The following is a 15,436-nucleotide window of genomic DNA, read 5'->3' on the forward strand; positions in this document are numbered from 1 at the left end:
AAGCATGTAATTTTAAGACAGAAATGGTATAATGTTTAAAAAAAGATGGATCCATGCTCCAGGTTCTGCTAAAGACACTCACCTTGTTGTCCATGTCCTTCTTTCCTACAGCAGACAGCAGAGCATGCAGCAAGGCATCCACCAGCCCCTCACACTCTCTCAAACGTCTGCGCGCCTCTGCACCGTCTGAGCTCACATTCCTACGGCAAATAGCAAAAGCAGGATTAAGCGCAAGCATTTTTACTGATTATACATCAAAAGCTAAAGTTTTTGTTGAGGAAGCTACTTTGAAACTCTAGCTTGCCAAGCTAAACTAATCCTAATTTAATTAGTTAAACTTTAGTCAAACTGCTCTTGTAAAAGTAAATACAAGCTCCTGGTAAAAAGAGGTTAAGGAATTGAAGGGACCAATATCTTCCATTTATTACTTTATTAAAGCACACTTTAATTATTTCAATATCACAGCAAAACTACTAGCCTAACTAATACAGTTCAAACATTATTAAAAGGCAAGTGAAGAGTCAGTAAAATATATATCAAATACACTAATTACAAGTATAGATAAATACAATATAACAAAGTTACAAATAAAGTAAGGTCTAACTGTGTATTCAGCTTAAATGTAAAAAAAACACTATAGTGTCCACTGTATAAATTAAATATAGATCTATCTTTGTTTTGTAGTTTCATTAACATTAATGACTTAGACAGCAGCAGGTTTTTATAGGTTGCTGTCACTTTAAGACCGAATGCACAGATCCAATATAATGATACACATTTGATTTCTTTCTCAACTTTTTACGTCCACTTAATACATAACTGACTGTGTTTACGAGACTACTTGCATGCTGAGACTGGTATTTTGACATAATTTTGTGTGCATATGTCCAATGCGAAAGATGAATCAATTTGCGGTTCACATGCTATCTGAAACGTGCTTCTCTGTGTGCAATCATTTTTATGTGATACATTTTTTTTTTAATCAAATTAAACCGACATTCAAGCATCATTCTGCTGAGGTACTTTCAGTTATCCATCATTAATGATCTCAGACCTGCTAAAATGACCAGTGTCCTGATGGAGGACAGATTACATTAGAAAGTTACAAGGTTAGCATTATATAAGAAAAAATGAAAATAACCTCCTCTGTGTCCACAGCCTGAGCAGGCACCAGGAGCCATCTGGGTTCTTCATTCTTAACCCTAAAATTTCTTTCCTACCAGCTGTTCAAGCTGCAGTTTTTTATAACAAGATTGCCAAGCTAAAATCCTGCACATAAACAAAAAAAGCCTCACTCCACAGTCATCACTATCAAATGACAACTGGAGAAAACATAAATTAAACTAACACCCTGCCAAACAAATGGGTCCATTTCCAGTATTAGAAATTTAAACCCATTGGCAGTATAACAACCATATGGAATGTAACATTTTCCAGCTGTACATCTGTTGTGGCTGCAATCCAGATATAAGAGAGATGGATTGCATTTATACAGCTACCTGTCTTTTTCCTTCCTAATGAAGTACTGTCAGCACAATATTGAATTCTGCCTACAATTACTTGTACCTAAATCACAGTTTGAGAATTAAAGACATTATATTGTGGCAGATAAAACTGAAAATAATAATATTAATAATAATAAAAAAATGTTTTTGGTGGCAGTTTAAGCATTATATACTCAGATGCCAGGAAATGTATGTACAGGTCAGTGGAGTGTGTGTGTGTGTGTGTGTGTGTGTGTATGTGTGTGTGTTTTCTAATTTTTAAATTAAATTAAAAATCTTATTTAAAATATTAAATTGTCAGCCCTAATATAGTTCTGTATAGTACAATAACATGATTCAGTGGCTGATGCAAGAAATGATATCCTGGAAATATTGGCAAAATCTTGTGAAATAAAGTGAATATCTTACTGATAAACACTTTATCACTTAGTCCTGCTCTGTGTTAGGACTTCAAAGACCTCCAAACATCTCAAGTTTAAACTGGACATGGACACACTAATCAGGAATTACAAATGTGCACATTTGTTACAATGGACAAAGAAATAAATAAAGGGCGCTTTCCCTCTGCCAAGGAGAGACAGGAAACAAAACTCTGCCTCCAAGCAGCTTACTAGGCAACAGATGTCACAGGATACAGTTTCCATGGATACAGGCTGAGCTGAGGCTAAAAAGACAGGATGAGGATGGAGTGGCATTGTGCACAACCGCATGTCTGCAATGATGTGTGCTAGTGACCTGCTGAAAGGTGGCATGTGGAAACACATGATGCCATGATGGCTGAACTACCACCTCTCTCTATAGCATCCTTTAGACCCGCTGAGGCACTAGTTAACCTGATAATATTGACTGACCTGTCACAGGGGAATAGCCAGCAAGAGCCTTGGCAAATGAGAACGAGCTAAAGAGAGATAAGGAGGTTGAGAAAGAGTAAAAGAGAGAAAAGAAAGCAAGGAGAAATATCACTTTCAAGACGGCACATTCCTGGATGTTCCTCATCTTAAAAATTAAGATGAAAAAAGAGGTCGACCAATACTGGATTTTGCACACACACACAAAAAAAAAAATATATATATATATATATGATTTTTAATAATGCTGATTTTTAATAACTGTGTTCAGCATTAATTAGCATTAAATTGAAAAGTGACAGTAAAGGCATTTATAATGTTACTAAATAAAGTTCTTTGAACTTTCTACTCATCAAAGAATAATTTTTAACAAATATTAAGAAGCATAACTGTTTTCAACATTGACATAATAAGAAATGTTTATTGAGCACCATCAGCATATTAGAATGATTAAATAAAGGATCATGTGACACTGAAGACTGGAGTGATCACAGGAATAAATTACATTTTTTAAATATATTAAAATAGAAAACAGTATAACATTATTTCAGAATGTTATGGTTTTTACTATATTTTTTTCTATTCAAAGGGCCAATATTAGTTGACATCAACATAAACTCAATAAGTAATGGATATATAAATAAACAATTATGTCCATGCATGCTTCCTACCTATATTTCTTTCTTTTTTTGCCGATATCTGAGATGTTCTATGAAATGGTATACTTGAAAAGTAAAGGAACAGACTGAGAGGCTAAGAAGGGCGGATGAAGGCAGGAGGGTAGAGTCACACATAGAGAGGCAAGCAGAATTTGGACTTGGCCCAGCAGGTTGCAGCACAACCAGCAGTAGCAGCAGGAGATTAGAGGCCTGGCTGCTAGAGAGGAAAACACAGCTTCAGTGCTGAGCTCACACACGACACAGCTTAAATAAGAGAAGAGAGGGAGGAATTAAAGGAAGAAGACAGAGTGGTGAAATATACCACACACTGCATATACCATTTCTGCGACGAGTTTTTGTAGCATCCAAATCCTGCTTCTGAAAGACCCCTGCTACATGTAGAATCAACAGTGGGGTAAGGAACAAACATGAATTTGATCATACCTGAATCATACCTCTTACCTCATCACATAACAACAGATCACATCAATCAACCCCTCACCATGCACATTTTAGATATCGCCCTTTATGATCAAGGACAACCAGATCACAACACTGTGTTCAAAGTACCTACTCACAAGATTAAGGATTTAAAGGGAGCACTTGAGGTCATGAAACTGAACTACAATGACCTGCTTCTGCCGCTAGCAAGCTGATTTAGACAATCAGACCTGTGTGGGGAGGCTTATCCGCTATTGCCATGGAAGTCTAGATGGGTCAAACAAGGAGAGTCACAGCCAAACAAGGCAACAATAAACTGATTTAATGCCACAATGTCAACATGGAGTGCAACAATATGTGAATCCTAGAAAAGAAGGATCACTGAAGGCATTGTCATGGCACTATATCACATTGTTTGAGCCCAAGATCACATCAGTGGAGGAAGGTAACATGATCTGATGAGTTGTGCTCAATTCATGTCAATCATTGGGCTGTTTCGCCAAGGACAGTGATGGCCAAGACATCACAGTTTAAGCTAGAGATTCAAAACACATTTATTATTATATATGGATCCATGGCCCAGTTATAATTGCTGAGTCATGCAAAGACCACACTGAATGGAAAAAATACATCCTTTTCATATAAAAAGTAAAATCAACCTCTTATACAGCAATTTTCTCTTGCCTTTTATAGACAGAAGTGGGTGCAAGAAAGAAAAAAAATGAACTCCACTTATTGTGGCAGAATGCATGGTAACCATGGTGATATAAAGCCCTTTAGTGACTGGACATCTTAATCAAAAGCTGAGCTGCTTCAATGACCCCCAGAGGAAAGGATCAGTGTCTACAAAGAGGTTTGTAACATAAGAGCAATAATGGTTAAATATTGAACAGACACTATTGATTTTTGCCTTTAGTTATTATTTGGAGATGTTTCTATAGTCTTTTTCATAGAGTTTGTCAGAAGACAAATAAGTTCAATCTATACAAAATTGTCTATTCCCACTTTCCTTTTATATTAGTTTCATATTTTATATCGGTTGTCTCTCATATAGCAACAGCCAGTGTCGGGGAGTGAGTAACTAGTTGCATGTAAAGGAGTTACATGTAACTGTAATCCATTACAGTTACTGAGAAAAAAATGTGTAATTAAATTACAGTTACTTATGAAAATGTTAACGATTACAAAGGGGGTTAAATCTGGATATTTTCTGTAAAAATCTAGGATATTTTGAATAATATAAATGTGTTGCTTTGCCTATTTTTGATGTGCACGATGCCTCCTGCCATTTAAAGACCATTTAGTATGGCCGATGCTATTCTGATGCTTTTGATTGGCTCTTTGCCAATTTCATCAATCCACATTGCCTCTGAAAGCTTTAGGCTACAACCTGACTGAGAGTTGCCACTATGGCGAGTGATAAAAATGCGTTCCAGTGGTGGAAATGTAAAAATCATTTCATCCAGAAATTAGAAAAGGGCACAAATATAACAGTGCAAAATATGTTTGCCAACTATTAAAATGCTATCGACATAAAGCGTATTGAACGAATGGACAAATTCTTCTATTAGTTTGCTGTTTTGACTTGCAAAATAGAGCTATTTAACTACACGACGATTGGTCACAGAGTATAAACAATATTTTAGGTGGAATATAACCTTATTTAAAAAAACAAAAAAACATGCATGTTATGAAAGCTACACTGGGGGCGTCTGTTTGGGTTGCCAGTGAGTATGAAACTAGAATCTATTCTTTGTTCTGTTAGTGAGAAATCAATATTAGGCCTTATATGGTATAATGTTTTCCCTTCACACACACATAGTGGTTAAAAGGAGAGTATGCAGATTTTTACTATTTATTTATTTTTATAGTTATACTACGCATTACATTTTAAATAGGGTAACTTGTAATCTGTAACCTATTACATTTCCAAAGTAACCTTCCCAACACTGGCAACAGCTCATTTTAACTGCTTGTTCCCATGGACAAAAATGATCATCTTCTCAAAGCTAAACATTTATATTTGGCTCTTTTTTGGCTCTTTTAGAACACAGGAACTATATCTAGTTATAATCAGTGTTCACTGTAAAATACTCTCGGGTGTTTGTAATAACCTCCGATTGCGATCTAACGTGGATTTTGGTCAAATGATGAGACAGACTTTTGTCTATTTGTAGCATTTTAGAATAAGTTATTTACTACACCTGCTAAGCATTTCTCATGTAAACATCCTCTATTCTTATAAAAATAGCCCAAATTACATGAAAATCACATACAAATCATATGCTGCTTGTCGTAATCGTATTTTTATTAGCTTCATGTTTCATGAAATGTTTCTCTGGGTTAGTATGTACCGAAAAGAAAACGAAAGTGTAGTGGAACTATTATGAACACATAATATGAGTGAGAGTTGTGACAGAGTGCAGTTAATGATGTTACGCTGACTCATAACAGCAATTGTGAAAAAAAAAAGTGAAAACACAGAGACAGTTTTAGAAGCCACTAATATGTTCACCAGATCAAATAATTTAGAAGAAAATGAATAGAAATTATGATTCTGTCCAATTTTGTGGGGTATAACGGAAAAGTGATATAACGAGTAGTGAAACAGAAAATAATAAAAATGCTAAATGCTAAGAAATTACTAAACAAAACTGTTAACACTTTACAATAAGGTATCAGTTGTTAACATTAAATGCATTAACTAACATGAACTAACAATGAACAAAATATTTTTTTATGTTAGTTAGTAAGAAAAAATTTTGGGTGATTTTTGCCTTTTTTTTATTGTGACAGGACAGTATAGAGTGGACAGAAAGCAAGGTGGGAGAGAGATGGGGGACGGGATCAGGAAAGGTCCACGAGCCGGGACTCGAACTCGGGCCGCCCAAGCGCAACGGCGCTACATGTCGGCGCGCTGACTGCATTAACTAATGTTAACAAATGCAAGTTTTGATCTTAGAAATGTATTAGTAAATACTGAGATTAACATTAATATAAATAAATGTTGTAGAAGTATTAGTAGAGTTAACTAATGTAGTTAATTAATATTAAAACATGAAACCTTATTGTAAAGTGCTACAAACAAACTAAAATTCAAATGAAAACTGAAAATATAAAAATAAAAGCTAATTCAAAATATGAATAAATACTATATTAGTATATAAATAATACTAAAATACCACTGAGAGAGACAGACCATCTTAATAAACACAAATTCATTTCTTTTGTTCAAGTAAAACCTTTTAGCAATCCAATTAGCATAGACTACATGGGTCAAAGGCTTTGCTGAAACTTGCAAAAACTAAAAGACTAATAGGATTCATTGACATTGTTCTAGGTCAGCTGACGAGGATGGTGAAGAAGCTGTCAATCAGACCAGTGTACCTAAGACATCCAGATGTGTTCTTGAAGACCGTGGTCCACTCTGCATCTCGTGGCTTTGAGTCCTCGTTCGGCTCGTGTTCCCAGCCCGAATGAGGGATGATGACCTCATTAGTCATCGTCTGAAGCCCGTGGTTAATTATCACCATCTTCAGTGGCTCATAGGAGGACAAGTTCCAAAGTGTTCCTAACAGGTGCAATGAGATGAGAAAAGAAGCAGGAGAGTGAAATGAGAAAACAAGATCTGTTACATCTCTTAACATGACACAAGAGCTACAAACAAAAAGTGGCACTGCTGCTAGATCTGTTGACATGCACCACACATTATGAAAGCATCGATTCGGAGTTTACCGACAGGAACCTCCATTATAGAAGAAGGATTGGAAAGGAAAAAATGGTAAGGAGAAGTAAAGTTTGAGAAAAATTTCTCAGAGTAAACAATGTGAAGCGGCAAGGCTGTTGTTTTCTAGACAATAAAACAGAAGCTTGTTCTATAAGCCAGCAGACGTATATACGCCTACAGTTAAGACTAGCCTTTGTTTTATTAACTTGGCAAGCAACGTTCAGCTACTGCAACCCTTGGAAATGTAGAGTGGATAAATAAACTGTCTTCTCTTGGGTTAGCAAAAATGAAGTCTCTGGACCGGAGGGCATTTTTGTTAAAACAGAAATAGCAAGTATTTACACAGCTGACTACGAACTCATACAAATATACATCCTGATACAACTCTGAATCTATTTTCCTGCCCTTCATACACATCATCATTCTTCTCACCCTGCAATTACTTCCAGTTCCATTTCTGCAGACAAAAACTACAATAGGAGACAAGAGGTCTATAAACATGTCATAGATCTCTGTAATGAGGGCTCGGCTTCTTTCAGCCCCCAAAATAAATCTATTTACCCTCTAATAATAACCAAATTTGTACTGCCATCTGCAAGGAGGCTTCATTGCCATCACCTCTTAGGTGCTGAATAGCCATTAGACCCTGGTTAAAGCCCAGATAACAGATGCCGTACACACGGCCCTTGCTGTACCAGGGAATATTTACTTGGTAAAGTGGAACATTAAGGAGCATGGATCATTACCGGCCAGCTCATGCGCTCGTGCATGTGCTATTGAGTCAGATAGGCTTGTAGTCAGAGGAGATGTAGAGGTCTATACATAGCACATGCTGATTAACTTCAATTCATTGGCTTTAATAGGAGACAGACAACTGGAGCAAGCTGGAGCACTCAAAGGCCTTTTTAACCAGTGATTACAATCATGTACACGGACACAGTCAGAAATTACTTTTAAGAAATTACTCACAGGAAAAAGAATAAATTACATTTTAAAATGCATGAACAAAACAGTCATTTTAAATTATGATATTTCACAATATTACTGTTTTTACTGCATGTTTGGTCAAATAAATTAGCTCCTGCAAATTGTAGCCAATTGACCAATTGACTTATATGAATTGACAATACATTTTATACCTTGGATTTACCATTATTTGATGTTGATGTATTACCAGTTAAGCTACACGATTAATAAAAGTAGCCTTTATATAACAATTTATAGATATTTATATAAAATATTAATATATAACATTAGTATGAAATTTAAATCTCCACATATAATGACATATAATGATGAGCCAAAACATTATGACTAGTCACAGGTGAAGCGAATATTGCTGATCATCTCCTAACAAGGCCACATATTAAGGTCTGGGTACTAGATTAAATGGTAAGCAAAAAATCAGTTTTTGTAATCTTGTAAATGTTGGATGCAGGAGAAATTGGCAGGAATAAAGATCTGAATCTGGAATGGTTTTAGAGGAACATGACGAAGAGTTCAAGGTGTTGCCCTGGCCTCCAAATTCCACAGATCTCAATCCAATTGAACATCTATGGGATATTCTGGAACAATAAGTTCGATCCACGGCAGCTCCACCTCGCAACCTACAGGATTTGAAGGATCTGCTGCTAACGTCTTGGTGCCAGATACCACAGGACATCTTCAGGGGTCTTGTAGAGTCCATGCCTCGGTGGGTCGGCACTGGTTTGGCAGCACTTGGAGGACCAACAGCATATTAGGTAGGTGGTCATAATGTTTTGGCTCATTTGTGTATATTTATACAAAATAATAATATATTAATACTAATTGTTCAAACACACACACACCATATAGTGGTAAAAACTATATAATCTGGTGTCGTTTCTGTTTGGTGCCCCTGCCATCTTTTGCAGGTTCCTGGATATCCCACAAATCTAATACAAAAAGGAGCCAATGAAACCCACATGAGGGAAGCTGAACCTCACAAAAGGTGCAGCCTGATTGAGTTTACTCCTTCCTGCTTGTCATTGGAGCCTCCCAGCTAATTCAATTTCCTGGGAGCAGCAGACATGCTGTTCTAACAGGCCATTCACTTAGGGTTATTACAGTCCCATCCTGCCCCCTGCCATTCATCATACACTGATTGGACATCCGAGTCAGAGGAAAAGAAACAGGAAGAAGGGTAAACGAGGTAATCATCTCAGAAATGCCACCATACTCTGGACTTCTGGAATTTCTGAACAAATGTCATTTTGTAAGCTACGTTTAGTGGCCTTTTCTAATGTCCTTACATATCCTTTTAAAAATATCATTAGGTGAAATGACACAAACAGTATGAACATGAACAAGGAATCATTCCAACTGTGATATCCAACACAGTATCAAATTGGTGTATAGTACAAAAGTCATCAAAATCAATCATTTAGTTATTATTATTGGTTTCTAAATGGCTCTACTTAATGTAATTTAGATAATATTTATTTTACCTTCCACAGTTTTGTGTAAATTTTTCGAGGATGAGAACGCATCACACAACCTGTTCATGTTCTAACAAGTGACAAATTTGTGTGAAAGTCACTTGTTTCATTCCTGAATGAATCAGAGTTTTGAACAGATCGAATGAGAATGACTCGCTGACTCCCTCATAGAGCTGGTAAGTCCCGCCCATCCGTAAAACCCCAAGTGAACCTCTAGGTTGAAAAATCGTCATTGCAAGTGAATGTGAGAAAATATTTATTTTCTGGTCCCGTTTGAATTGTGCCATGAATGTGAACATATGTTGTCTGTGAATTTTTTATATAATTTTTCATGTTACGAGTTTGACAGTATATTGTATGATTCTTTGGCTAGCAGTTGTGGAAAAGACATAACGAGAAAGACTACATGTCGCCTATGTGACGTCTCCCCTTAACACATTTTCACTCCACTTGTCAAATCACTGTGCTAATGCTGCGATAATCTATGGAGACAGATCGAGATGCCTGTGTGTTTTGTACCCAAATGTCACCATTCAAACCAAATGGTCTGTGTGCTAGTGGTGGTGACGTATATCAAACGCGTCGAAAGCAGCGAAGAGTTGTAGTCCACAAAGTGCTCTCACACAAAGTCTAACCGTATCAAGCTTCTACCCGCTAAATTGTAGCATTCTTCACATGAAAAATTATATTAAAAATTCACAGACAACATATGTTCACATTCATGGCAAAATTCAAACGGGACCAGAAAATTATTATTTTCTCACATTCACTTGCATTGACGATTTTTCAACCTAGATTTCCAGTGGGGTTAGCGGAAGGGGCGGGACTTACCAGCTCTATAAAGGTAGTCACTTGTCGCCACCTACTGGCGTAATGTTGAAACTAGCAGAAAAAGTCGCTGAACATAACCATGGATTACAGAATGAGGAACTACAGTTTAAATCTGTTTCAGCTAGATACTGTCTGCAATCAGGGCAAAACAGAGAGAAAATAAAGAGAAATAGAGAATTAGAGCAAGTTGGAGAGTTGCGTCAGATACAAACAGAACAGAACGCAGACAAGGAAGCAATGCTTCACAGCCACTGGTATATAACTGAACTGAACTGCTGTAGCTGTTCAGTTGTAATTAAATGATAAATTAGTTCAAAAGACTAATTGTGAATTTTTTTTTTTTTACATTTTAAAATTTAAGATGGAGAGCTCTGAAAAGGAAATATACTGCTTTGAAGTTGTATCAGTCTTGACCACCTTAATATAAAAATATTAATAAGAGCTGCTAAATATTCAAAGCACATGAAGAACATTTGACACAGGGTCACCAAATTAAAACGGACAGTTTAATTAAAATAATGCTGAAAAGGTAATGAAAAATTCTAAGCAGAAAGAAAAAAGTACTAGCAATATCCACACAATGAGGTTCTTGGATGAGGGTGCAAATGGTGCTGTGGACAATACAGGGGTACCAACCATGAGATTCAAGAGCACACGGTGAACCTATTTTTAAAGTCCTGCAATTATTTTTAATTGTAGAAAAACATTCCTGATTTTCCAGGCTGGTGAAAGACCATTGTGAGAGCAGTGTTTTCATAGGGGCCTTGCAGATAAACCATACGGCTCTCCAGGGCTCGGTTTTGAACTAACACACTATATTCCCTCCATCCTGTAGAAGAGAAGCTATTTTTAACTGAAAGACTGAAAGCAACATTGTGCTGTAAAGATAATCATTGAGGCCTTTATACGTCACTTTCACACTCCAGCAATACAAGGATTCACTCAGGTATTTCACACACCAGAAACTTTTTCTGTGGTCTGTGAAAAAGCTGAATGTCTGGTCTGGAGAAGCATCAGTCAATGTCATTATGAGAAAGACTTTCTCTTTCAGTAGATTCACCAACCCTAGTAGAGGAAAAATCTGCACTTTTAAAAGCATATACAGTACACCACTGTTCAAAAGTTTTTTAGTAAAAAAAAAAAAAAAGGGAAAAAAAAGATATTTATTATTTTATTCAGCAAGGACGCATTTAATTGATCAAAGGTGACCGTAAATACATTTATAATGGTACAAAAGATTTCTATTTCAAATAAGCGCTGTTCTTTTGAACTTTCTATTCATCAAAGAATCCTGAATTTTTTTTATCATGGCTACCACAAAAATAATAAGCAGCTCAACTGTTTTCAACATTGATATTAATAACACATTTCTGAACATTCAGTTTTGCCATCATATGAAAAAAAATACATTTTAAAATATATCAAAAACGTTTAAATACATGAATTAATAATTCATTTTTCATAATATTAATATTTATTTTTGATCAAGTAAATGCAGCCTTGGTGAGCAGAAGAGACTTCTTTCAAAAATGTGAAACAATCATATTAGATTCTAAACTTTTGAATGGTATAGTGTAACTATTTCATACAAACTTGTATTATTCTTTTTTTTTTCTTAAGATTTTGTAAATCACTCACTGTCTGTCAGTGACATGAATTCCCTCTTCCAGTAATAAAATATCAATGCATCCAAACATGCTTCTTTGGCCCCTGTGTTTTGTGTGTGTTCGGTCTGAAGCCGAATCTCTTTTGCGTTCTCCATGATATAGTAAATGTATGTCAGGTCGTGGGATTAAGGTCCCAGAAGGAGACACATAAACCTCAGAGTGTTCTTACAGTGACATGCAAGACTCTGCACTGCAGTCCCACTGAAAGACTGACCTGGATTCAGTCAACATCAGTCTGGACTCATTTGGTGTTTAAACGTGAAAACTTGGCGAGAGGCCGGTGGCTAGTATTAGAAGGATGCTTGCCAAGCATGACTAGATAAAATGAGAAAAATACAAATGAATGAATCATAGAAGATTTAGGACGAACAAGCTAAAAAGATGGAAGGTTATTTTTGTCACTGGCCTGAATATTACTTTTATTTACAGGGTAAAGCCTGATTTATCTGGAATTGAATTTCGACACGCACCGTATCCACCATAAACATGCTTCTCTAAAATTTCAGTTTATAGTGGTCAGAAGTGACAATTTGTAGCGATTAAATGATTAAAACTGACATAAACTTTTACACTGTTACACAAAATTAGTTTTAAATAAATTCTGTTCTTTTGAGCTTTCCATTAAATCAAAGAATCCTGAACAGTTTCCTCAAAAACATTAAGCAGTCTAACCGTTTTGAACACTGATAATAAATGTTATTTGAGCAGCATATCAGCATATTAGAATGATTTCTGATGGATCATGTGACACTGAAGACTAAAGTAATGTCTGCTGAAAATTCAGCCAGCACAGGAATAAATTACAATGTACATTAAAAAAGTATATTTTCCTGGAATTAAAAAAATAGTTCACAATATCACTGTTTTTACTGTATTTTTGGTCAAATAAATGCAGCTATCTTTAATAGTTACTGTAAGTTGCAGGACATAAAAACTAAGTTTGCACAAAATGCTGTGGCAGAAGTCATACATTCACATGTCTTGGTCATTTCAATCAACTCTAAACAAAAACTATTCTACCAGACAAACACATCTTACACTTTTAACTTTCTTCGGTCATGTCTTATTAATAACACCAAAAAATATGACCCAAAAAGAAAACTACAAAATTAGGTGCACAACGCCCCTATACAACCTATTTTACAATATATTTTTTTACGGTCACAGTGCTAAATATCATACCTGTGATGAGTTCCCGAACTTCCATGTCATTGGTTTTCCTCAGCAAGCGGATAAGAGCAGGAATCCCATCACAGCTCTTGATGGCTACCTTGTTATCGTGGTCCTTGCCATAGGAGATGTTTCTCAGAGCTCCACAGGCCTTGCGATGAACTTCAGCTTTAGGGTGGTCCAGCAAGCTCACCAGCACTGGGATCCCCTTCAGCTGCCTGACATCCTTCTTTATCTTGTCGTTCTCATAGCAGAGATGCTGCAGGTAGGCGGCGGCGTTGGACTTGACCGGATCGATGGGGTGACCTAGCATGGCGATGACCTCAGGCAAGTCGGGGTCCCTCCAGCGCGGATCTTTGCGGATGCTGTCAATCGAGGGGGAGCGACGGCCCCCCATGCGGTCAAGACTGGCCATGCTGCCCCTCTCGGGTTGGGCAAGAGGTGCCGGGTACATGCCATGGATGTAGGGGTGTCTTTCGTCGATTAATTCAGCCTCTATGGGGTCCTCGTAGCCTCTGTGACGAAGAAGAGAAAGAGAGAGATTTTAAAGTGATTTATCACTCAAGCAATGGGATTAACACCAGCCATAAAAAAAAGAGTGAAAAGAGTGGAAAACTCTGAATGTTAAATTATATAGTGTAAGGGCTGTTTACATAGAATGTGTTTTGCATTCCACTGTGCTACTTTTCCATTGTTTTTCAATATAAATGCGCTAGATGGACATATTTAATCATTGCACTCACCCCACATCTTTTGCAGCAATTTGCTCATGACACCACATTCAAAAAATGCAAAGAAGTTCAACGTTTAAAAAAATGGATCCCTAGACTCAGCATTTTTTTATTTTTTTATTCCACCGATCTGTGAACACCGCAAAAACGTGTTCTGTGTGATCCTAGCCTGGTTAAAACCAGACCATTCTCAGTAGTAACTGAGTTATGGTCTGGCAAAGCTTCTTTAATAACTCATTTCCAAAGGGGCGTCACCAACGGACATCGCTCAAATGCCTCTGGTCGCAATTGGATAGACCTAAAACTCCTAAAACCAGTCAGAGCGATCGGCATCGTGTAAAGCCATATGCTGTGTCCCAATTCGCCTAAGTTACACTACGCCACAAAAGTATGTACTCTTTTTTGTGAAGAAAATGTATTTACTTTTGAATGTGTAGCAAAAAAGTAGGCAAGCTTTGGGACATACTACTTCGTCATCTTTATTGGACGGATCTGTCGCGGGCATCCTGTCATGTAAACTGCCCTGTCAATCAGGGGCGTAGCCAGAATTTTATTTTTGGGGGGGCCCCATCTTAAAATGAGGGGGCAACTAAATATATATATATATATATATATATATATATATATATAGCCTAGGCTAGCAGCCTACGACATAGCTCGGCGATTATTATCTTTTACATGAGTCTACAAGGGCGATTATAAAAAGTGCCAATGATGTCATCTTACTCAGCAAATATATGAAGAGTTTGGTTCCAAAACGTGACAAACGTTATATATATATATTTAGTTCCCGCAAAAATCTGTATTGTATCTGGTCGGTGTTGAAAAGTCCATTTTTAATTTTACGTCATGTTTCTCCCTTTCCTTTTCCCTTTCTCTGAAGAATGCGATACATCCGCTCAACTAATCACAGCGCAGTGAGCGCACCATTCCACACTCTGTAAACCGTAACGGCGGTGCTTTGAATAAACCCGGCATCCTAGTTTTCCTTCTACTTTGTGATCCACAAAAAAAAAAAAAATAAATAATTGACGGCATTGGTGACCCTGTGGTGGTTTCTGCGGTGGGGAAGAAACGTAAGCCATCGAAATCTAATCATTTAGGCTACTTGAGGAGATTAGGAAGATGAGGCACGCGGGAGGAGGAAAAATGCCGACTGTTGCTTGTTCTCACACGACGGCATCAAACTTCTGTCACGCTGACACTTTGACCCCAGGGGATCTTTTGAAAAACTTTCAATTGTTTTACTCAAAGTCAACGAAAACCGAGCAGGACCAAGCCATTTTACAGCTGATCGCCGTCAAATTTCTTAGCGATGGTGATTTAATGTCGGCTATATTTAGTCCAGTGCCTGTAAGTTATATATAAGATTAGTATTGACCAAGTTCAGAGGCTGTC

At 36.9% G+C, this 15,436-nt stretch overlaps 1 protein-coding gene across 50 annotated transcripts in view; it reads right to left on the reverse strand.

The window, feature by feature from the left end:
- The window catches only part of arvcfb (ARVCF delta catenin family member b), a 214,977-nt gene that overhangs the window by 45,559 nt on the left and 153,982 nt on the right, over nucleotides 1-15,436 (reverse strand). For all 50 annotated transcript variants that reach the window (XM_081366657.1, XM_081366698.1, XM_081366688.1 and 47 more), the window contains 3 exons: nucleotides 13,320-13,822; nucleotides 6,841-7,024; nucleotides 83-200 (listed from right to left, as the gene is read on the reverse strand). In XM_081366657.1, the coding sequence (XP_081222783.1) occupies nucleotides 83-200; nucleotides 6,841-7,024; nucleotides 13,320-13,822 (805 nt within the window). The remainder of the gene's footprint in view (nucleotides 1-82; nucleotides 201-6,840; nucleotides 7,025-13,319; nucleotides 13,823-15,436) is intronic.

The sequence above is a fragment of the Scardinius erythrophthalmus genome, assembly GCF_964197995.2.
Source record: "Scardinius erythrophthalmus genome assembly, chromosome: 5".
NCBI classification, from domain to species: domain Eukaryota; kingdom Metazoa; phylum Chordata; class Actinopteri; order Cypriniformes; family Leuciscidae; genus Scardinius; species Scardinius erythrophthalmus.